General features: G+C 34.2%; 3 protein-coding genes across 3 annotated transcripts; 2 read left to right on the forward strand and 1 right to left on the reverse strand.

Moving 5' to 3' along the window:
- The first annotated feature begins 395 nt into the window (after window positions 1-395).
- LOC134265853 (uncharacterized) lies at window positions 396-1,898 on the forward strand. The gene has a single exon (XM_062748077.1). It carries the CDS (start codon window positions 398-400, stop codon window positions 1,592-1,594), a length of 1,197 nt encoding a protein of 398 aa, XP_062604061.1. The 5' UTR covers window positions 396-397; the 3' UTR covers window positions 1,595-1,898.
- An 810-nt stretch (window positions 1,899-2,708) lies between these two features.
- Window positions 2,709-5,856, reverse strand: LOC134265854 (testis-expressed protein 52-like). Its single transcript, XM_062748079.1, has 3 exons — window positions 5,717-5,856; window positions 4,230-4,786; window positions 2,709-3,772 (listed from the first exon to the last, which is right to left on the reverse strand). Exons 2-3 carry the CDS (start codon window positions 4,774-4,776, stop codon window positions 3,495-3,497), a joined length of 825 nt encoding a protein of 274 aa, XP_062604063.1. The 5' UTR covers window positions 4,777-4,786; window positions 5,717-5,856; the 3' UTR covers window positions 2,709-3,494.
- Window positions 5,857-5,951: 95 nt separating this feature from the next.
- On the forward strand, window positions 5,952-17,195 carry LOC134265862 (E3 ubiquitin-protein ligase RBBP6-like). Its single transcript, XM_062748088.1, has 4 exons — window positions 5,952-6,137; window positions 10,059-10,212; window positions 10,540-11,399; window positions 14,673-17,195. The coding sequence occupies exons 2-4, from the start codon at window positions 10,082-10,084 to the stop codon at window positions 16,826-16,828; spliced, it is 3,147 nt and encodes a 1,048-aa protein (XP_062604072.1). The 5' UTR covers window positions 5,952-6,137; window positions 10,059-10,081; the 3' UTR covers window positions 16,829-17,195.
- Window positions 17,196-22,945: the final 5,750 nt, after the last annotated feature.

Consider the following 22,945-nt stretch of genomic DNA (forward strand, 5'->3'; position numbering starts at 1 on the left):
TCTTTTAGGTCTCTAGTTTGTTTATAATCGATGTATACGCAAATGCTGGATCCCTAACATTCTAAAGGACCCATTATGCATCATCACTGAAGAGTTCCAAGTCCATGGTGCTTATAGGCAATAATCTTTGTGATCTGCCCTTTGATTTGAGCAACATTTAAATCCATTCCAGTATTCTAAACTTTATACTCATAGCTCCCTCTGCCTTACACGTTAAATCTATGGTATATCAGACCAAGATGAAATAATTAAATGGTTTTTTTCCTTATGAAGCCATATAAGTATCCAGTAGTGGTTTCTGTTCACCAATACATGTGTATTTTGTTGTTTTTAAACATATTTGTCCTGGGAGAGATTGAAAATTCTGAGAATCTTATTTTCTGTTTTCCAGACTAATATGGCGACGAGCTCACTAGCTCAGGATCTAGTCCGATGTGACGTGTGCACTGGTCCTAAGGAAGCTGCCGCAATACTCTGTAATACATGTCATGTCAAACTTTGTAAATCATGTATGTCAATTCATGTCCACCAGGCCGGCCATTCTCACGACATTGTGCAGATCGGACGCCAAGACTCCCAGCAGCCCTATACAACGTGTAAAACACACGACGGTAATACATGTGCTATCCAGTGTGTACAATGTGAAATTCCAGTCTGCAATAAATGCATAATTTCTGGGAGACATAAGAACCATGATTTCATGGACATTTCTGACCACATCGAAGATGTGAAAGCCAGTGATGTTGTTGAGACAGGAGACATATGCAGTACTGAAAAAGGTTCCACCCTTCTGTTAGAAATAGATACCAATAGTTCTGATTTAAACCGCATTGCAATTTGTCAGCCAGATAAAATATGGATTTCTGTCCTGTATGAAAGCACCATTTTGTGTCTGGGCTTCTCTGGTGCTGTGAAAGACAGTGTAAACGTCATTTCCGGTGAATATCCATCCGATATTGCTGCAAATAGTGAAAAAGACCTTTATGTGTGTGATTGGAAAGATAGAACGGTTAGCAAGTACAATATGGACAATAAAGCATTAGACATTTTTGTCAGATTGGAGGAATGGACGCCACGTGCCATTTGTGTAGGAAACTCTGGAGATCTTTATGTTTGCATGACTAACGGCCATCGTAACCAATGCAAAGTGATCCAGTACGATGATAGGTCCATCAAGAAAGAAATTCAGAATGGTGACCAAGGGGAAGCATTGTTTTCTTACCAAGGCGGGGACGTCTTCATGACAGAAAATGGAAACGAGGACATATGTGTATCATTGACAGCAAACAGGTCGTTGGTGGTTGTGAATGAAGCCGGGGAGTTCCGATTTAGTTACCGCGGAAACCTCCAGAGCCAGAGAGTTGGGGAGTTTTCACCACACGGTGTGGCGACGGACCGTCTTTACCAGATTTTGATAGCCGACTCAGAGAACCACTGCATTCATATCGTTGACAGAGATGGACATTTTGTCACGTTTATTGATAACATCGCTCTCATGGATCCAAGAGACATCGCAGTTAACTCCTCAAACGGCAATTTGTTCGTGTGTGAATTCAGCACCGGTAAAATAAAAGTAATTAAATATTTAACATAGAGACCAGTGATAATAGAGAATGATATTATTACCTTTTACGTTGATATTATTAGCTCGACCGAGCAAAAGGCTCAGATGAGCTTTACATCACAAAATATTCAGTTATTCGTTGTATGTCGGTGCTTTTGTCGTCAGTGGCTTATACATTTCTCAGTTCAATTTTCTTCAGAACCACTATAGGCAAAATTTCAACCACGAGCACAGAACATACTGTGATAAAGAAGATTCATTTTGGGTTTCCCGTAGCAAAACAGGAACACTGCCATTCTTTCTATAATATTAAAGGGTACTCATCTTAAAATTACTTGACATGTGTTTTATGTATGTACGTAGTAAATAAACTTTGTGAATGTAGATGTGTTGGTTGTGTTATAATTCTGTGTATATATCTATCAAACGTTAGGGCTAGTGTAAAATCTGTAGGCTCCAGCATCATTTACCTCTTTACTGAGATCAGGCAGACTTGGGATTTTGAATCGAACAAGTTACAAACTTATATTGTAGTCAAATAGAAATACTTGGGGAAAAATTTATTTTCAAAATTACTTCATGCTACAGATGTAACTTGAGATCTTGAAGTTTTTTCTCCGTTTATGGTTTTGAGTATTTTTTGTTTTGGAGAACATTATCTGCTTGATATCAAAGGTGTAGTATACCTCTACCATAAAATGCCAGATTTATTTTTGCTGCGGGCGGCGTAACTGAATTCAATATCAAAGTGAATAAGATAGTAACATGAGTAAGGACTAAGAACATACATTACTTTACCAATTCCACATAAACAAATGTTGAAAAGTCTTCTCGAAGTCCATGGCAGTAAATATAGGGTCCAGGTGGGACACATGTTCCGAATAGTAGAAAAAAAATTATATTTCTTCAGGTATGTAACATTTAAGAATTTTCTACAAACAAATGTAATTCTTTATAATTTTTCCCTATATTTGGCAATTGAATATTGCTGAAATTTAAGCTCTTTCGTATTACCCCTCCTCCTCCCACCACCCCCCCCACCCCAACCACCACCCCCCCCCCCCCCACCATCATTGAAGCCCATGTCAAAACATTATTCTGTACAAGCCTAGGTAGATTAAACAAACTTGCAAAAATATTCCAAAAGTTTATTCCATTTCTTGTGATTGCACAACAAAGTAGATAGAGAATGAATAACAATAAATATTCTGTGATTAGTTAGAAAACAAACATGGTAAACTTTACATAAAGATAACGATTTCGAGCCATATGGTCAGCTCTATTTTAGCATGGTAATAATATATCACAGCTTTTTAATGAAATACTGCAATAAAAATATTTACAACATTGTTATATTACCTCTTCTGTATATACTTGTGATTGTTCTCAAATGGTTGGCGCTCGTGAAAATACTGGTCATGTTAAAAAAAACATTTCTGGTCTCGATACAATTAAAACATCAGTTTTCAAACTCACACTAATAAACAGAGAAAAAAGAATAAATTTATATGGTATTGTAAAGAATCATATATACAATTAACAATCCCTCAAGTCAAGTAAATTTTATTTATAGTCGGCACATATATACAATACACTCATTCATCATCAGACGTATCATGCAGTGAGAAACGTATCACAGTCTATAGATCATTATGCATTATGACGTCATAATCACAGGTACCTCTAGCACTCTTGCTTCATGATTTGCCACGAGAACGATGCAGGTGGGCGTTTTTCATTAGTGCGACCATTCCGTTTGTAAATTCACAAACATTTATTCTTTCATTTTTTTATTGGTTAGATTTTTTATAGATATCTGGACTAAAATAAACAAGAAATCCAGATGAAGATCGCGAAAATAAAGAAGTGACACGAAAGTAGGAATGGCACACTATGTTAAACTGAGTACATGAGTACTCAGTCTCAAGTTTCATGGCACCAGAGGCGATGGGAAAGTTTTAGGAGACACGCCAGGTGGTTTGTTCTTCATCATTTCTTGTCGTCGTTTGACTTCCTTTCGAACACTCTCGTACTGGGGGTGAGATAATTTGTAGGACAACTTCCACAGGTGGGGCTCGGAGCGCGGTACATACCGCTGGCCCAGGGAGTCGATCTTCTGGTTTGTCGGGGGAGGGGTCGGTGGTAGTGGGGGTGGGGGTAGAAACCGATGCTCGTATTTTTTAAAGTTCTCAGGTGGTAAAATGTTTCCTGAAAAGAAAAGAAAAAGACTATAATTAGGATGAAATATAAAGTCATTTCAAGCTTGATATTGTAAAACGATTAGGGACATTTATATTATGCACTAAAATCATTAAATGTAATCTGTGGCTGACCATGTATAATAATGTTGATGGTATTATGTGCATGGCTTTAATGCTAAACCCAAATGACAATAAAACTTAGATATGAATTTGTTACCATGGATGATATTGCAGCATGCAGTTTGCAACATAATTTGTCAACGCAAGAGGCTCTGTTCTCCAAAAAGGTTGCAAGGTCAACCGTGATTTAACATTGAAATTGTTAGATGTTTAGTAAAATTACATGTACTATTCTGTCATATATACTATGGATTCGTCTGAAAATGCATCGTCACCTAAATTAAATAGCAAAAATGCCTTGGTTGATGTATAGCCTATGCTTACAGTGGAATCTTAAGACTCACCACTTTCGTCGAGAGGCGGATTTCTTGCTTCACTTCGACACCGTAACCTCTTGAATTCCTGAACGTCAGCCTTGGTTCTGTTCATTGCCAGAAAGGCTATCTTCTCATTATTAAACAACTTTGTCTCTCTGATGTATTTCTCAAACGTGTGATCCCCGACCTGTGAGGGAGGGGGGATGTTTAATGGGTACATTGTAGCTAGCACTTCAGAAATCTTCCTACCCTCCGCAGTAGTGTTAAATCCATACTGTTTTCTAAAATTTCTCCACACGTTGCTGTTAAAGTTGGGGTCAGGGGTGTTTGGGTAGGGAGGGTCATGCTTCCCGGCTTCCAGCCACAGTTTGTACGTGAGAGGGGCGTGTCCGTGAGTGAAGTCCTTTGTTTCTGTCCGTAAGAAGTGATTACACTCTATATTTAACACAGATTTGGGCTGTTTTCTGGTGGCCAGTCTCTGGACTGGACGAGGACTGAAGCCAGACAGGGGCACCCTCTGGGGTCTCATCAAGTTCTCCCGCTCCTCAATGGTCGGCATGGCTACCACGGACATCTTCTACGATCTACCAAAAATTATCATTAATGGAAAGTAATAATTATGCTCAGTGTTTAGAATATCAATTCAGACTTCACATATTCCGGACTTAATCAAATACATTTAGGGAGTACCTGTTATTTTGAAATACGGTTAAATTACTTGTCAAATATCTAGACGAAAAGAAATTTGAGAAAGTAAGTATATGTAGGTAAATTTAAATTTATTTCCAAATGTGGACACATCATTATTTAGGGCATATGAGAATATCAAACATAATATTATAAGAAATCCAGTACTTAAATTCAATAGAAAAGTTATAGACAAGAGATCCAGTATATAGCTAGGTAGTCAAAATTGGTGGAGACCGAATGATATAAAGATAGCAACACATCTCAGAATAATTAAATACATGTTCATTATGTATGATAATGGTGGTATATATATATGCGAATTTGACGCTAAAATAAAAATCAGTCTGTTTTCGTTTCGCGGCATGTCTTTACTTTTAATTTTTGTTCATTGTTACATGTTAGCAAACTTCTTTGAAGTCTCGCCTTACCCGAGGTGGGAAAACAGGGAAAAAATTCTTTTAATAAACGTGTATTTGCAAAGTACATTAGAATTGAGTACATGTAAAAATATATATCTATTCATTTATCGTATTATGACAATGCATTTTAAATAGAAAAATTCCTTTAAAAGCCTTATTAAATGTTTTGTTAACTGTTTTATCTATTTTAAAGACTACCTGAAACTAATTAATAAATGATAAACAACTGATTAAAGATGCAAATTAATAGACGGACACCTGTCAATGTCTCTATCGTTTGTCTACTAGGAGCGAGAGAAAAGTTCCATAGTTAAAATAAAATCATCACTTTAAATAAGGCAAATTTTTCCTGAATTTGCATTATTTTTGCTATGTCAATATTTTTTTCTAAAAAATTTAAGTTACCTGTATATTTTATATGCAAATATAGTCGGCCATCTTGGTTGTATCAACGTTGTCATGGCACAGTGTGATCTCGTGCAATCTCGTAGACATTTACCTGGCTGTTACATAGAATTTGCCTCCCTTGTACTATCGCACACAATCGTAAATTTCGGGAATCTTGGAGGGAACAAATTTCATTTTTCATGTTTCACATTTGAATAATAATCAGGTTATTCTTTTTTGGAAACGACAATGATTAGAGTTGTTTTTGAGATATTTGTATTAAGAAGTATTCATATCTGCATAAATATAGGGCGTAAGTAAATTTAAAATACGAATTATACAGAAGCATGTAAACACGATTCTGTCGGCATTGCAATGGACTATTTACATTTAGTTTTATAGTAACCATGTATAGTAGGATGGCATCGCTCAACAAAATGTAAGTATATATCGTAGTAAATGAAATAATATAAGAAATTTCTTGTATCATTGTTCGTAATTAATTGTCATATTATTTCAGAATTTAAAACCGCGAGTTGAAACATGCTTGACAAATAGGAAAATTCACGTGGTGTGGTATGTCAAATGTTAGCTCTAGGCTAGAATCCACAGAAGTAGTAGTCAAATGTATTTATTATGTTAATATGCATGCCACTTTTTGTTATATTCTTCATGTTCTTGTTTCTTTTTTTTTTAATAATTCCGATTGTAAGACACTTCAGGTAGGAGCCATGTATTCACCTAACATGTTTCAGAACCACATCAAATAAATAAACTAAGTATCGGGTCTCCCCCTCCCCTTCCCATCTCTTCTATCTCTCTTTCTCTCTCTCCTATCACTCTCTGAGTAGTCCCCCTTGATTGCTACATTGCGTTGGAATCTTCACAAGCCCCAATCATTGCTATGTGTACTTTTTGTCTAATTGTCATCAGATCACCAAATCAAAATATGGTTTACTGTATCCTATTTGGAACACCAGGGACCTATATACTAACTAGTATATAGGTCCCTGGTTAGACCATCTATTAAAATATGCTAGCTGAAGAATCTTTTTCTGTGTATCTATAGAGTTTTGATATTCAAATCATGATAAACTGTTAGTCAGCATGGTCAGTACAGTGATAAAAGACAAAATGAGCCAATTTCTAGAAGCAGATATAGGGAAATTCATTAGCACCCAATTTATACAGACAACCATAAGCCTGACATTTGAAGCTTTCAAATGCATACATATGTACATGTATATTACATGTACATGAATCATGATGTATATTGAACAATTCTGATATGTTGTAAGCTTCTGTGAATATAACTAATTAATATAAAGCCATCTTACAGTAAGTGTCCATCAGTCTGTCAATCCCTCTAGCTGCTTGTTTGTCTGTCTGTTAGATTGGTTGTTTTTACTTTTCATCATCAGGTTTGTCCCTAAGGATTAGAATAGAGGGAGATATTTAAAAAGTAGAGGGGGGGTCTAGGGTTCCTCCCCTAATGGGAGTTTAGGAGGAATAGTAAAATAACTGGGGGATTACATTGAAAGCGGGGAAATTTCCTGGCCCTTGGGGCTAAGGGGCAACCCTGTATTATAATGTTAAATTTCAAGTTTTCTGTCTTCTTTTGGAAGTTGAGGTATCTTTGAAATTTTATTTGGAGGGGATATACAGTTTGTAGTGTGGCTAGATTGGATTAATCTTTTTATGTAATGATGGAACTCCAGTATTCTCACTCAGGAAGTTAATTCAAAGACTTAAATTCACAATAAACCTATAAAGTCACAATATACCTGGTCATTATTTAACCTAATTCAAAACATAAAAGTATTAACACTAAAAAGTAAAATGTTAATTTTCTTCAATTTCTTACAATTTAATTTTTCTTACTCTGTTCTTTCTATAGCTGCAGATCTGTAGCTCTCCGAAAAAATATATTGATAGACCGGAGAGTTACAGTGGCACCCATTGAAAAAACTATATTTATTGCGCACAAAAAAGTGCGCTCAGTTCTTGATTAATTCTTCAAAATTCTTACCTCAATTGCAAAAAAGGAATGATTTTAAAAAATTCCTTTATCCTCAATCAAGTACATCTGAACGAAGCATATTGGACTGAATTATCTTTGAAACCAAAATGGCAGTATAAATAAGCGAAATGTTCTATGATTACAATATCAGGGTCAGGAGGACTATTAACAACAATTATGAGGAATGTTTGGATGTGGAAACAGCGAAAGAATATGTTAGGAACACAGAGTAAGTACCGGGTAATATTTTGAAATTACAGTTTTAAAAACATGGAGAAATAAATTGAGAACCAAGCGCACTTTTTGTGCACAATAAATATACAGTTTTTTCAATGGGTGGCACTGTAGCTTTCCGGTCTATCAATACATTTTTTTCGGAGAGCTATATATATATATACAGATCTGCAGCTATTCTTTCTAAAAATGAGAAAACATTCTTGCTCTTTTTTTCACTACATTAAATATTGATTCCAATATTCCTGTGTACAGTTGATTAATATAAGGTGAGTGAAAGCTTTACTTGTATCATAATGTATTACTACACTGTTGTCATGGCAACTAATTCAATGATGGTGGTTGTGCAGGTGACCATTTCCTGCGATTGAGTTGCATGGTTGTCCTTGTTGTAGTAAGTAAATGGGCTTTTCTAAAACTGCATGATTGATTATGATGCGTGTAGTTAAATTACAGATTTAAAAAGTCTGTAGGTAATGGGATTATAGAAAGATTTCCAATTAACAAATATCACCGTTATAATAAATCCTGAGTTAAGCTACAGGTAGGTTATTTATACCCGGAAAGAGTTCATTGTACCTGAATGTTGTTCACTCATCAATTTAGATTGTATATGATTAAAAGTGGACCATGAACATTCTGAGATAGGATCATGCAGAAAACAGATTTAATCCAGTTAAATCGGCAACCTCAGCTAATTCTTACGTCATTTCTAATGAAAATAAAAAAAACATTTTTATATTTCATCAACCCTTAATTATCTGTACATCAGTCACTAAACACTATTGGAAATCCCACATCTGCAATTTTAGCCAAAAATTCTTATTGCAATTATGATTGACAAAATAAAATAGAAATTTGTGTCTCACCAAAATTACTGTAACTGGTAACTGTAGTTATGCTTTTGATGCATGTATCTTATACATTTATAGAAAAATCCTTTCAAAAATAATTTATCTTTATATATTTGTAGGTGTTTTCAGTATAAATATTAATTAAGGTCATACGTAATGTAATTTGAACTTCATTGGGTTCTTCCCTGGAGTTGAAGAGTTCCACTAAATGAAGGACCCGTGTGCAATACTTTTAATGTTTATACACCAAAACTCAGTTATAATGAAGTCGCTGGGACCTATGATATTACTTCGTTATATCTGTAATTCGTTATAACCGTATAAGAAGTTCATTAACGTTATATAGCTGGGGATCCAAGATGACTTCGTTATATCCGTAAATTCGCAATATCCGTGTTCGTACTAAACAAGTTTTACTGTATATGGATTTGTACACCTCTTCTAAAACAATTTTTGATGAAAAAAAATCCAGCATTTAATATGTTTTGTAATTTTTGTACATTTTTCTTTGAATAATGCAAAAATTTTCACACAATTTGATATCTTTTTAAACCCCCTGGTAACGCATGCTGATTTTTTGTCTTAGAACATGTTATGGTATTGTAAGTTTAAATTCAGAATATCTTGAAAAATTATCAGTAGGTGAGGTACGTTGCGTATGTCCTTAACATTGGAATTTTGTAAGAAAACCTGTTTCTTCATTAGAATTACAAATCCTTATTTGTTAATGAATATGTAATGGCTTTCTTTGTTTTGGCTGTCAATATTAACCCATTTCTTTTTTTAATGTGTGTAACACGATCCATTTTATTTTAAACACTATTTGTTGATGGTATATATTACCTTATCAAAGGATCTGGGATTTAAACGTTAATGAGCAACAAAATTAACAAAGTTATTAAAAGAATGTAGATCCACATAAGAGGAAATAAATCAGAATGTTATTTAAGGGACTCAAATAATCTATTTCTGTTTAATTCTAAAATTATAAAATTTCCTGTTTCACCATTTTCATCATCTGTTTATGTACATCTTATATCAAATCATAAATTGTTTATTTAATAATAAGTAATATTCAATTATGGTTGTTTTTTATACTTTACAGAACTATTTTATTGCCAACGTAGTCCTTAATTTTCAGTTTAAATAATAAATGAATTACTTTAACACTTGGCAGGATTTAAATGGTAATGAACCTTTTTTACCAAGGTTTAAAGTATCACTGAATTAGATGCACTGGTCTTTATTCCAGGTTTAGCTTGATAACTATAGATAATGTCCCATGTCAAGAAGAAAGAACAGACCAAGAAATCTAAACGGACACTCCACTTACTAGAACAGCTTGTCAGAGATCAGGTGGAAATAGATATAGAGAACATGGACCGGAAGAAAGGAAAAACCAACAAGTAAGTCTCTTGATCTTGTTTGACATAAAGGAGACAGTGGTAATCTTGTTTGAATATTATTGGATTAGACTTTTCTTAATCTACTGTATACAGGGTTATTTTCGTCCCGTCTTATTTTCGCCCTTTCACACTTGCAAACAATTTTGCCCTGTTTTAAATTCGCTCAGTCATAATTTTGTTTAAGAAATTATACCATATTCTTTGAATTCGTCCCATTTAAATTTCGCCCAAATGAGGATAGAGCGAAAGGGGCGAAAATAAAATGGGGACGAAAATTTCCCTGTATACAGTATTTCTTACTAATAATGCAACAACAATGACTTTCAGGAAAAAGGAGGACACAGAAAACAAGATGCATATCAATGGAGATATCTGTCAAAATGGCTTCGAGAGAAAAGGAAGGGAGAAAATTAAAAAATCCAAAAATAAAGTCAAAGAATCCACTGGAGGCACAAAACTTCATGTTCCAGAGACCAGCTCTCCAAAACAGTCCAGATCTAGGTCAAGGTCACGGTCAAGTTCCTCCAGCTTCTGGTCGAACGGACGGGACTCCAGGTCACGGTCTAGGTCGTACTCTCATTCTAAGTCACGCTCCAGTTCACGTTCAAGATCTGAGTCCCGTTCAAGATCAAGGTCATACTCAAGATCCAGGTCAAGGTCATATTCTAGATCTCGTTCAAGGTCTGATTCCAGATCAAGATCCAGATCGCATTCTCCAGAGACACCAAGATCCAAGTCGTCCGAGGAGCCGTCACAATCGACAACAAAGAGTCTGCCCGTTCCGTCGGTAAAGGCCAGAGACAAAGATGTGATGAGTGATATAGTGACAAGCAGCTCAAAGAAAAAGCCACCCACAGGACACAGGCAAGGGAAATTATTAAAACGAAGGCAAATGAAGAAATATAAATCATTTGAAATAAATCCTGATGCTTTTATTGAGGAGAGATTAACTCAGAAATACAGAGAGCTGGAAGATATAGTGAAAGGCAAGAGCTTAAAGACTAACACAATCACAAGACAATATATTGGTCAGATGGAGATGTTGAGAGAACAGTATCACATGGTGAGTCATGGATTAGCTCCTCCAGGGGTGATTTTACCAAGGAGCCTGTCCCAGGAAATGAGGACTAAGGGCCAGCAAAATTCTCATTACAAGCGGAGGCCCCTTTCAGGGGAAAGTTATAACAGTAAGTAGTTTATAGCACAACAGCATATTAGATATCTCAGTAAAAGAGGCCCTTCAAAGGGGAGAGTTATAACAGTAAGTAGTTTATAGCACAACAGAATTAGATTTCTCAGTAAAAGAGGCCCCTCAAAGGGGAGAGTTATAACAGTAAGCAGGTTATAGCACAACCGAATTCTCTTTACAAGAGGAGGGCCCTATCAGGGGAAAGTTATAACAGTAAGTAGATTATAGCACAATAGAATTATAGATTTTTCAGTAAAAGAGGCCCCTCCAAGGGAAAGTCAAAAAATTGGGTAGAACAAGATGTGCAGAATTTTTATCACAAAAGGAGGCCTCTATATAGGGAACATATGCATGCAGTCATAGCATTGGGTAGTTTGTTACAAGAGAAATATGGAACAGTTAAGAATAAGGTGGATGCAAAGCTTACAACTTATAAAAGCAACACATATACATACATCAATTTCTGGGCAAAGTTATTAAAGTTTGATAAAAGTTTAAAACACCACATGAATAAAATAAAACAGCAACACATCAATTCATTATTTTGTTAGGATTATTTTCTCTTTTTCTCATTTTAATATTAATTTAAACTAGCCCCCTTACTTTTTTTGTTGAATTGTTTACTTTGTTATAGAATATGTTTTATTGTATAGTTAAATTGAATGTTTCTTGTATAAAATGCTTGAAGAGTTGTGGATGGTTAACTGTAAAATTAGATATGCAAAAGAATTAATATTTTCTTCAGTCTTGCAGAATAGAATGCTTCAGAGTAGCTTCTTTGAAAAAAAAAATCACAACAAAGGTCTTGGATATATATTTAGATAATAAACCAATGGTCTGCTCTGTCAAAACAACTTGGTCATTAAAATAACCCTGTAGAAAAGAAAAGCTATTCGGAATTTTTGGTAAATCTCAGCCTGTTTTGGATTTAGATTTTGAAAATCTTTCCTGCTGTTTCCTTTTAGTGCTTTATCTCTAAGCTGGGCAAAGTAAACAGACCAACCAGGTGGGGTGTTGACACAAAGCTTTATAAAACAGACAGGGAAAGTTTAACAAGTTCTTATACTGAAACTCTCCAAAACATTTATTTATCACCATTAAAGTTATATAGACAAACATATATTTTTGTCCTAAATTAAGTTGGACGTCAAGTAGATAATACAAATAAAAAATGGAAGTCTGGATTGGTGTACATTTTGTGACCTATTTTGTTGTAAATAATGCAAATATGAAATTTCTAAAATATATCAAGAAATTGCAAACTTAAAATGATATTCAAAATTCTACCTTTGCACCTGCAACCAGCCTTATAAATCCTTACATTTTTTAATCACTTTATATGAAATATTTTGAAATTTTGAATGTAAAATTATAAAATCAGTTTGTTAAATTTATTCATTTTACTTCGATAAACCCCATTTCAAGTCTATCTCCCACTGACCATTATAAAATAGTAAATATGACTCTATCAGATTAGTGCCACACCACCCTTCTATTGTTGAACCCCCCCCCTTCAGATGTCATTTATCTGTTCTAGTAGCAAATTGGTCATGTTTTTGAAAGAAGCCCAGGACGTAAAACTATAATTTTGTTTAAATTTGATTGAAATATTTCTGAAAGAAAGAAAGCATACAGAATTGGTAGAAAGCAGGCACAGGAGTAACGGATAAATACAAGAAGTGTTTGGTATGCCCCTGTACATATCAGATCACAGACTTTACAAGATGTATACATGTTTCTCAAATGCAAGTCAAACTTCAAAGTCATGAAATTAAATTAATGGTTTCTAGAGAAAAAAAATTTTACAACGAGAACACCCATGAAGTAAGAAAAGCATATCTTTAAACAACTAGAAGTTATGGGCAAGGACAAAGTTTTTTTTCAAAAGAGGGTTAAACTACAAGCCAAGGTGAAAATGAATGGTGCCTAAGAGAGGGTTTTGTCACAAGGAATACATGTCTTCACTATGAAAGCCGTAGCCTCAATTGTTTGAAAGGTATGGCTAAGGTTATAGTTTTTCGAAAGAAGGCCAATCTAACAGGTCAAGGTCAAAGGATCAAAATTATTGGTGCAAGAGGAATAGATTTTTCACACCCGCTGTGAGCCCTATGTATTGATCAAATATATGTAACATTTCGCACGTAGTCAAATTCAGTATAAAATAAAGGCCTATACCAATTGGTATGAAACAAGTCTGTAACATTACATACAATCCAAAGATAGGCTATATATGCTAACAAGGTCATTTATTTATTACGACTATATAATTTACTAAATGCAGACTTTATAAATGATGTTGTTGAAATCCTTGAACCACCATCTTATCTATCCGTAGCCTAACTCAGAAATATCATGTAAAGTATGAAAGCCGTAGTACCAATTCTTTAAAATTTATGACAAACGTTAAAAATTTTAAAAGTAGATGTAGATCAAACTATAAGATCAAGATCAAAAGGTCATAATATTTGTACCCAAGGGAAATTTGTAACTGTGAGAGCCGTAGTACTTACCGTTCAAACGATAATGACAAGGTTGAATTTCCTGAAAGTTTGCAAAAGTTGGTCAATCTGAAGGTTAAAAGATCAATTATCGATAATCAAAGAAAAGTTTGTCACAAGGAACAATCCTGCGAGATAGGTGAGCCATAGCTCCAAGCAATAAAAGATTGGGAGCAAAGTTAAAAGTTTTTACGCGGACAAACAGGCAGATGGACGGACAGGGCAAAGACTATACCCCCCCTTCGAATCGTCTATTATGGAGCATAATAAATATGAATAAGTGAACGAGTGCATTAAGCAGAGTGTTGTTCAGTTTATGTTGTAAAATTTTCTATATTGCTTTGCCCATATTCTCAGATATCACAAAATATATATTCTTTCGAAAACTCTATTTAGACGATAATAGCAATTTATTTTGCCGCCTCACACAAGCGATAAGAAAATCTAATCCAATAAAATATAAACTTCCTTCTTTTATAAAGTGAAACGAAAGGAAAACAACAGCACATCTGAAGAAAAAAAAATGAAATTCTATAGTATAGGTGGTTTTGAACATCAGATGCAGGATGTGCGTTATTTAAAATTATTGCGCGTTCATCATTTTAAGTCCAGAATATTAAGAAAAAAAAAGATTGCCTTGTACATCCTCTTTGAGAAGCAGAACAAATATTCTGCAAAAATTACAAGTGAAAACACATTACACGCAGCACTTATCGAAATGATATATGGTATAAAAGTAATATTTAAAACTAAACATCAAAATGTCATTATAGGTGAACTGTCAAACAAATCCACGGATATGGCGTACCGATCCATGCAAAACATTATCAACGACAGCAAGAATCCAAAACATGAATATCTGACAAAGAAACATAAAAAAAGGCCAAAGCGCAAGAATTCCGAGTCAACTATTGACAATTCATCATTTCACTCACACAACACTGCAACTACGCAGAAAACGGGCAGCACAGTAGTGACAACGCCCCGAGATATAGACGATCAGGAGAGGATGAACTACCACTTGAAGTATTCCAGCAAAGAGGAGCTCCGAATCTGGCTAAAGAAGAAGGATAAACTATACAGGAGGAAAGTCAAAGAGGAAAAGGCAAAGAAAAGGGCAGAGCGAGAACAGATGGTGCTTGAAGCTAATGAGAAGTTTGAGAAGAGACTTGAAGCTCAGAAAATTTACAAAAAGTGGGCCGATCAGAAAAATAAGGAGATTGCAGATCAGAAGAAAAAAGAAAGGAAAGAACATAAACGGATTCTGAAGGAGTATGAGGAGAAAAACGAAAAGAAGAACATCCGTCCAGAATCTGCTCCTCTTCGACGGAAAGATCCTTCTGGTGGGATCAAGGTGGAGGGGACTGCCGATACAAACGTTAATATAAGAGATAAATCAAACAAAGCATCGAATGACTCGGCACTCTTAGCCACTCCTCATCCACCCACCTCAAAGTTCATTTACAAGCGCCCTGTAGCTGGACGAATAAAGCTTGCTGTTAATGGGAACAGTCCACATGGCCAAAAATCTGAGCAAGAACGACCGAAAACTGCGTCTTCGTCACGATCTAAAAGTGCTGAAGGTAACAGGATGTCATACGATCAGTGGGTCTTACAGAAACGGAAACAGGATCAGAAGAAAAAAGAATTAGAAGAAAAGCATAAAAAAGATCAAATGTCGAAATCTGACCCAGATCTTAACAAACTTATTCCTGATATTGCAAGAAAAAGAGTCCACAATGTCCTGGAAGGGAAAAAGAGAATCGATACTGGAGTGAAAAGAATTGATGATAAGTTAAATAAGAAATTTGGAGGTGCAGATTTTGATTCAGAAAGGACAGAGACAGAAGCTAGCGAAAATGTTCGTTATTCTTACCGTTTGGAATCGGACAGGACTGAAACTCCGAGTCCTGGAGGTCAAATTAATGTTTCTGGTAAGGCTATAAAACGACCTCCAACAGGGACCAGGCGTCCTCAGACAGCCCCATCAGGAAGGGTTCCACCTCCCAAAAAATCCTCAGGATCACCGCGACAGGCCATGGTTCCCAAACTCGAGGATGTAATGAATGAAGAGAACACTTCTAATCCTTTCAAACTGCCATTCCCTGCTGAACAGGGAGTACCTAAACATGTAGCTTCCAGACAGAGGAAGCTTTTTGCAGAGCAAATTTGGGAGAGGTTGGAGGGTGAAGAGAGACCTGAGCCCCAGGGTAGCGATGTTCCAGAACCTGCGACTTGTGTAGGAATGGGGAGTCCACCGGCTAACGACTCTAAGTCAGAGACTGAAGATGAGAAAGAAAATACAAACAAGGATAAAACAGAAAGTAACGGAGATAACTCAGAAAATGGAGACATTGAAAATGAAGAGCCTAAGAAAGAGGAGCGTGAGGAAAGTAAAGTGTTTTTGACTCAGTTTAATTCAATTGACAATTTAAATAAAATTGAAAACACAGAGTTTGAGGCAGACAAAACACAAGACATTGACGAAAGTCCAGTGATAGAAAAACTTAACCTGGATTTCAACGAGAGTTCTCAGAGAGATAATGAGTCTGATTCAGACCAAGCATCAACAGATCGTGATCAGAAAGAAGAGGAAAACTCAACAGAAAAGGATGAATCGACACAGGAGAAAGAGGAATCTGTGAAAGACGATCAAGATAATAAAGAAAGTGAACAAAATGGAGGAGATAGCAGTGAGAAGGATAAGGACAGTCCTAGGAACGTAGACATTCTTAACTTGGATCTGGAGAACACGACACGCAGCAGCAAAAGGGTGTCCTTTAATGAAGCGCCAGAGGTGTTTCAGACGGAAGACTGGAGCACTGACACCCAGACACCAGACGAGGAGAGCTATAAGTCTGGACTTCACGATTCTACTGACTCAACTGAGAAACAAAATGTCACCTTAAGTGATGAGGACGATTTCTGAAAATGAGTATGTAAATATCTCGTTGGTGGCCGCAAATTTCTGTGACCCTTTCCTGAATTTCCCACTTAGTACATTGTTTTGTTTCACATGTAACCAGACATCGAAGAACTATTCTAATGAACTAGGAAAAAATAGTTTTTGACGTTTATCACATTATTGCAATACTTTCCATATAAGTCAGGATAGTTATTTTAGTGTAAATGGTAATCACACACACGATGTTATATGTATTGACTTTTGAAACCGTCACATCATTTGAAATTATAGTGCATTTTATCCATCTCGGTTGTTGGTACAGTTGTATAGGTCTCATATTCAATGTCTTACATAATTTTTATTCAAATATTTGTCGTTTATTTTTCTCAAATACCGGGGGAGGGGGGGGGGGGCTCTATTCGAATTTTTCTCAGCTTCTTTAGAAAAAATACTATTTTGAGAAATCGGTTAAGATGAAGGTCGATGATGCACATACATTACCGAGGAACACGTCTTTCCAAATTTTTTTTAAACTTAATAAACTCTAATGGAGTCTTTTTGAGAAGAAATACTAGTATGTGATAAACATGCTGTATCATTGGGAACTGTATGTACTTTTGTCGTATAGGAAGACGATGATCTGATTATATGTACAGAATTCGGACTTGTTGTCCAGTTATTCAAGACTGTGATAGTGCTATATTGTTTTATGATAATGTTGACATTTTGTACGACGAAATATTATTTTGTAAATCAATAGCTAATTTTTGTTTGAAGTAGTTCATTCTGTACTAATAAAGCTAGCGTAAACAATGCCACACTTTTCTTATCACAAATTTAAAAAAAAAACAAATGAATGTTTTTTTTGTGACGTTACAAAAATAGGCTTTTCAGTTGTTGTTCAAACCTTGTTATTAATCTTAAAATGTCATTGATATTGAGATATATTGAGTTATTACTTTCAGTAAAGGAGAATATATACATACCTGCTTTTTACCACATGTTTTTAGGCATTATATTTTTGTTTCTTAATGATGTTTTTTTTTTTAATATTGCACAGGTAACATTATCTCTCTCATGCCTTGTTGATACTTATGTTGTAAACATTCCGTCCTATGGTTGAGAATAAATGGGTATGCTTGTTTATTTGAGAGAGAGAAAAAAATATATATATTTACAGTTTTAAATAATGTTTGTACTTTATTAAGTACTGGAGCTATGTAGAACTTAGAGAATTAAACAAATGGTAAGAGGTACAATAAATGTTTTATTGTGTATCCTGCAAGAAGACTAATAACAATATCGTGAAACTGAAAATAAAGTGGAAACAACGATACAGCGATCGAACTCATAAAAACTAAAAAACAATGCAAGTCTGTGAACAGAGCAAAAAAACTTGAGAAAATTGACGATAGAAAAGCTGAAATCATCTCGTTTGTCATACAACTTAGTTGTTAGTTGGTCTTTCTATGAAACATGTGTCAAACTATGTGGCTTCATATACAGGTGATAGCGGAATGTTACTACATAGGTGAGTTTTGACGATAGAAAAATGTGACGTCATCTGGTTTGTCATACAGTTTAGCTGTTAGTTGGCCTTTATCATCTCTAGCTAGTAATACATACAAGTATGAACCAGATGTGGCAAACTTCTTTAATTTCAAGCTCATTGGGTTATATCGGGTCGACATATGAAGGGAAATATCTTGCCCTGAAATATACTAAAAAGAATACCGTAGTTCCTCGATGACAACTCAATGACAACTGCTACATAATCTTTGGAGGCAAGGTCTCACATCAAATACAGTGATCGTTAAAACAAACTTAAAACTATACAAATCCGTAAACAGGGTACTACACACGGATCCCTGGAAATTTCAAAGGTTATATTAGGTGCCTCGTAGGAGTATACCATCCCGGTATGAGCTCGACGTTTTAATTAGGTAGGCAGAACATTCAGAAATCGTTAAGTATTACATGGACCAGCCATGGATATGAAAAATATAGGTCCAAAATACATGTACGACCCTTTTATAGTTTTTTTTAATACTAAGAAGGTCATTATAACGACACGAAAAAATCCGTCAACAACTTGGTGTGTAAAGAATGACCTAACAATAGGTATGGCATTTGACTTAATGATAAATTATATTTGCTGACAAGGTCATTGTATCAACTTTAGAAAGAAATTATGACTTTGAATGACTGCTTATATTCTTGTTTCATCAACTTGCATGTCAATAACTTACCACGATGTAGAAATTGTTCATATGTATCATATGCTCTTACGTATCGAATCAACTGAGATATATAAACTCCATATACAGGTAATGAAGGTATATTTCTGCATAAGTAAGGAATAGTTAAAGTCATCACGTTTATCATAGAGCTTGGTTGTTGGATTACCATTAACGTCTTTTGCAAGTTTTATCTCAAGCTCACAAGGATGTATCGTATCGACATAAGAATGGAAATTACCTTTGTTAATTAACAATACGTCATCGATATATCTATCCTTCGAGTTGAAGGCCACAGCAAGTGTTTTCTTCTTTTCACGCATACGATTTTGCACAAATTCTGCTTCATATGAAAACAAAAATAAGTGTGCTAATAACGGTGTGCAATTGGTACCCATGGTAATTCCAATAGATTGTTGGCAGACCTGAGGCCTGTTCAGCAGAGCGAACAATCGCGAGCGCTCGCCAAAATTACTATTGGAGGTATAAGGAATTTTGGCGAGCGCTCGCGAATGTTCGCTCTGCTGAACAGGCCTCAGGTCTCCAAAAACCACATAGATATTGTCAATCAGAAACTCAAGCATCTTTAAGATGTCAACTTCAGAGTACTTGTGTGTGCAATCAGAATGCGTTTTAACAAAATAATTGTGCAAATAACCAATGACAAGGTGAGTAAATTTACGAGTTCCAATTTTATTAAAAAGCTGTTTTTTTTTCTCCAGTGCTATACTTATACAATGTACAATCGAAACACAAAACTATATTCAATACCTTAAGGTAAGTCTCTCCTGAAATTTGTTATATCAAGGATTTTTTGAGAAGTATATATTGGATAAGTACTCATAAAGTATAACTCAAAATCAAAGAGAAAATAGGGGGTCAGTGTGCATCCTACTGATCTACGGTACATTTAAGTTGACCTTTTTGCACTTAAATTTCATCTCTTTGGTTAATTACTAAAACCCTTATTATATTTGATTAGATGTAAGCATGACAATAAATATAATCTTATTTTACGTAAAATAGTTTGAATAATATTTATCATTAAACAAATCTTGCAAATTAATGCGCGTAAATTATTGTTTGACCTTTTTGCACTAAAAAAATAACATATTTGAGGTATTTAAAAACTTAATAGGCAATAAAAAATTTTCTTATATCAAACTTTTTACGACTTGAGTGCTAATCAGTCACAAGTATCGAGTAGTTTAAAATAATGAAAGAAAAAGGTGGGGTCAGTGATGTTAATTTTGAAATATTTGTCAAAATATGTGATTTTCAGGCAAAAATGGTGTAAATTTGACCTTGACTTCTTTAATATATTTTCATTTTTTGGAAAAGTTTGTAAAGGAAGGTGTAAAACTTAGTCTAAAAATATAAATTAAGACCTTTATTAAATATTTTTAGCAATATCAAAACGGAAAATATTCTCCGAGTAAAAGTATGTGAGGTTAAATTTCCATTACATTAAATTTTATAAATGTGCAGATTTGCAGAATTTTCTGCTAAATATCCTTCCACCAAAAGAAATAGTCCCTCATAAATCTTTCTTCTTTGTAGATTTTTGAGCAGTTTTTTCATTGAAAGTTAAAAAAATTACATTGTTGAATTTAAATATGTTATAAAAATTGAATTTTAATAAGTAGTTTTGAAGTAAAAGCTTCTGCGTGAACTTTACTAAAAAGCTGACGAGTGACTTACCTTAATTATAATGTTAACACTCTCAGAATTACACATTTACAGTTAAGTTTCTTTATAAAATTGTGTCCATAAAAATTACATTGAATATTTTTTGGATTAGTCCGAAAATGATATTTGTTTTTGGAGGTTCAGTAGATTTCTTTGTCACTCTTTCCTTCCTCATTTATAGAAAGGATATAGATACAGGTAAATGTATTATTTCTAAACGAATTTTAAAAAAACAACAAAGAAGACTGATATAAAATGAAATTAAAAAACAATAAATGAAATGTCTTTTTGATGAACTATAAGATAATTTTCTAAACATTGGTCTTAATACTAGTAATCAATAAAATTGATAAACAAAATTGCATTTTTATTAATGAGAAATTTTTTGAATACAAATTCGAATTTAAGAAAAATTAAGAAAATGATCAAGTACCAATGTAATCTTTTAGAACAACATATGGTTCACAGAAATCATAAATAAAAATTCATTTTTATAAAACAAATAAATTTTCGGAGGTATGGGTGCTGGATGATTGGGTAGATCTTTCCTTCATCAAATAAAAATGAGAATATTTTGTTTACCATTAAGAAAAAGAGTTGCCTCTCTTTCAATATCATAAAATCAGAGGTGCTGTGAACATTAATTAGCTCACTTAAGGACAGATGATACGAACACATTTTTTCTTTGGAGGAGACTTAATATCATACCACAAGTTAAGAAAAGTGAATATTTCTTAGAATTTTATCTCCAAAGAACGGGAAAATGAAATAGACTTGGAAAATATTAGTAATATTTCAATGAAATTACAAATATGGACAAAAGACACTCAGTAAAGGTTTACAGATGAAAACAAATTTTTAGAATATGTTAAATTGGTGCTAAAAGTGTGATATAAACTTTAGAAAAGTATACCAAGCCAGGTGAATTTTACCAGGAAATGCAAAATGGTACAAATTAGCCTATATGATATAGCTGAATTCTTGTCTTTTTGTTTGTCCTCATATATCATTTTCCCGTTCTTTGGAGAAAAAATTCTAAGAAATATCCACTTTTCTGAACTTGTGGCATGATATTAAGTCTCCTGCAAAGAAAAAAATTGTTTGTATCATCTGTCCTTAAAGATAACCCCGCTTCCATTATGACTATAGTTGCAAAGTCCATGTTTTCCTCTGAGAGACCCGAAATAATTATCAGTTTAAAAAGTAAAATAGCAAGTATAATAATATCATTATACAATAAATAATCCGTGAAGGTATCATTAAGGACAGATGATACAAACAATCTTTTTTCTTTGTAGGAGACTTAATATCATGCAACAAGTTCAGAAAAGTGGATATTTCTTAGAATTTCTTCTCCAAAGAACGGGAAAATGATATATGTCCTGAAATTTTATTCATTAATTTTATCTAAATTACAAGAACTTGTGCTTTCGTTCATTGTGCATTTGATAATTTGCCATCCTTTTATATATAAAGTACAGTGATTAAAATCAAAATATTATTATTGCAAAATATCGGATATGAATCACAAGGTTAAATAAGGTTAACATTATAAAAAAAAAATTTTGTCGAATAAGTTTTCATTGTATGTAAACCCACAATCTTATCCAATATGAATAAGAATGTCAAATAACTCACATGAATGGAAATGTATTTAGAGTTGATTAATGCTTGCACTTGATAAAATATTTGGATACAGGGGATATCTACCATGGCAGGTTATGAGACATTTTGGATTGTCTTCATATGATTTGTATTTTTTGCAAATTAACAATTTGAGAAACACTTTACTTGCTTTTTAATTAATGAACTTTTGGACAATTTGAAATCACAAGATTTTACACAAATCAACAGCTTAAAAACTTACGACTTTTCAACTTTATACACAACAATTCCTCATGACAAATTAAAACATTGAGAGCTGCTTCTTCAATAAAAATGGAACTCGTAAATTTACTTACCTCGTCATTGGTCATTTGCAAAATTATTTTGTTAAAACACATTCTGATTTCACACACAAGTACTCTGAAGTTGACATCAAGAAGATGCTTGAGTTTCTGATTGACATTATCTATGTGGTTTTTGGAGACCAGGTCTTCCAACAATCTATTGGAATTCCCATGGGTACCAATTGTGTTCCGTTATTAGCAGACCTATTTTTGTATTCATATAAAGTAGAATTTATGCAAAATCTTGTGCGTGAAAAGAAGAAATC

Source organism: Saccostrea cucullata, unplaced genomic scaffold, assembly GCF_032062105.1.
Source record: "Saccostrea cucullata isolate Sc308-1 unplaced genomic scaffold, CSIRO_AGI_Scuc_v1 ctg609, whole genome shotgun sequence".
Classification (NCBI taxonomy): domain Eukaryota; kingdom Metazoa; phylum Mollusca; class Bivalvia; order Ostreida; family Ostreidae; genus Saccostrea; species Saccostrea cuccullata.

Coding starts and splice junctions, on each gene's coding strand:
- LOC134265853 (XM_062748077.1), top strand. CDS start 398: ATGGCGACGAGCTCACTAGCTCAGGATCTAGTCCGATGTGACGTGTGC.
- LOC134265854 (XM_062748079.1), bottom strand. CDS start 4,776: ATGTCCGTGGTAGCCATGCCGACCATTGAGGAGCGGGAGAACTTGATG. Junction 3,773..4,229: donor TCCGCCTCTCGACGAAAGTG/GTGAGTCTTAAG, acceptor TTTTCTTTTCAG/GAAACATTTTACCACCTGAG.
- LOC134265862 (XM_062748088.1), top strand. CDS start 10,082: ATGTCCCATGTCAAGAAGAAAGAACAGACCAAGAAATCTAAACGGACA. Junction 10,213..10,539: donor AAGAAAGGAAAAACCAACAA/GTAAGTCTCTTG, acceptor AATGACTTTCAG/GAAAAAGGAGGACACAGAAA. Junction 11,400..14,672: donor TTCAGGGGAAAGTTATAACA/GTAAGTAGTTTA, acceptor ATGTCATTATAG/GTGAACTGTCAAACAAATCC.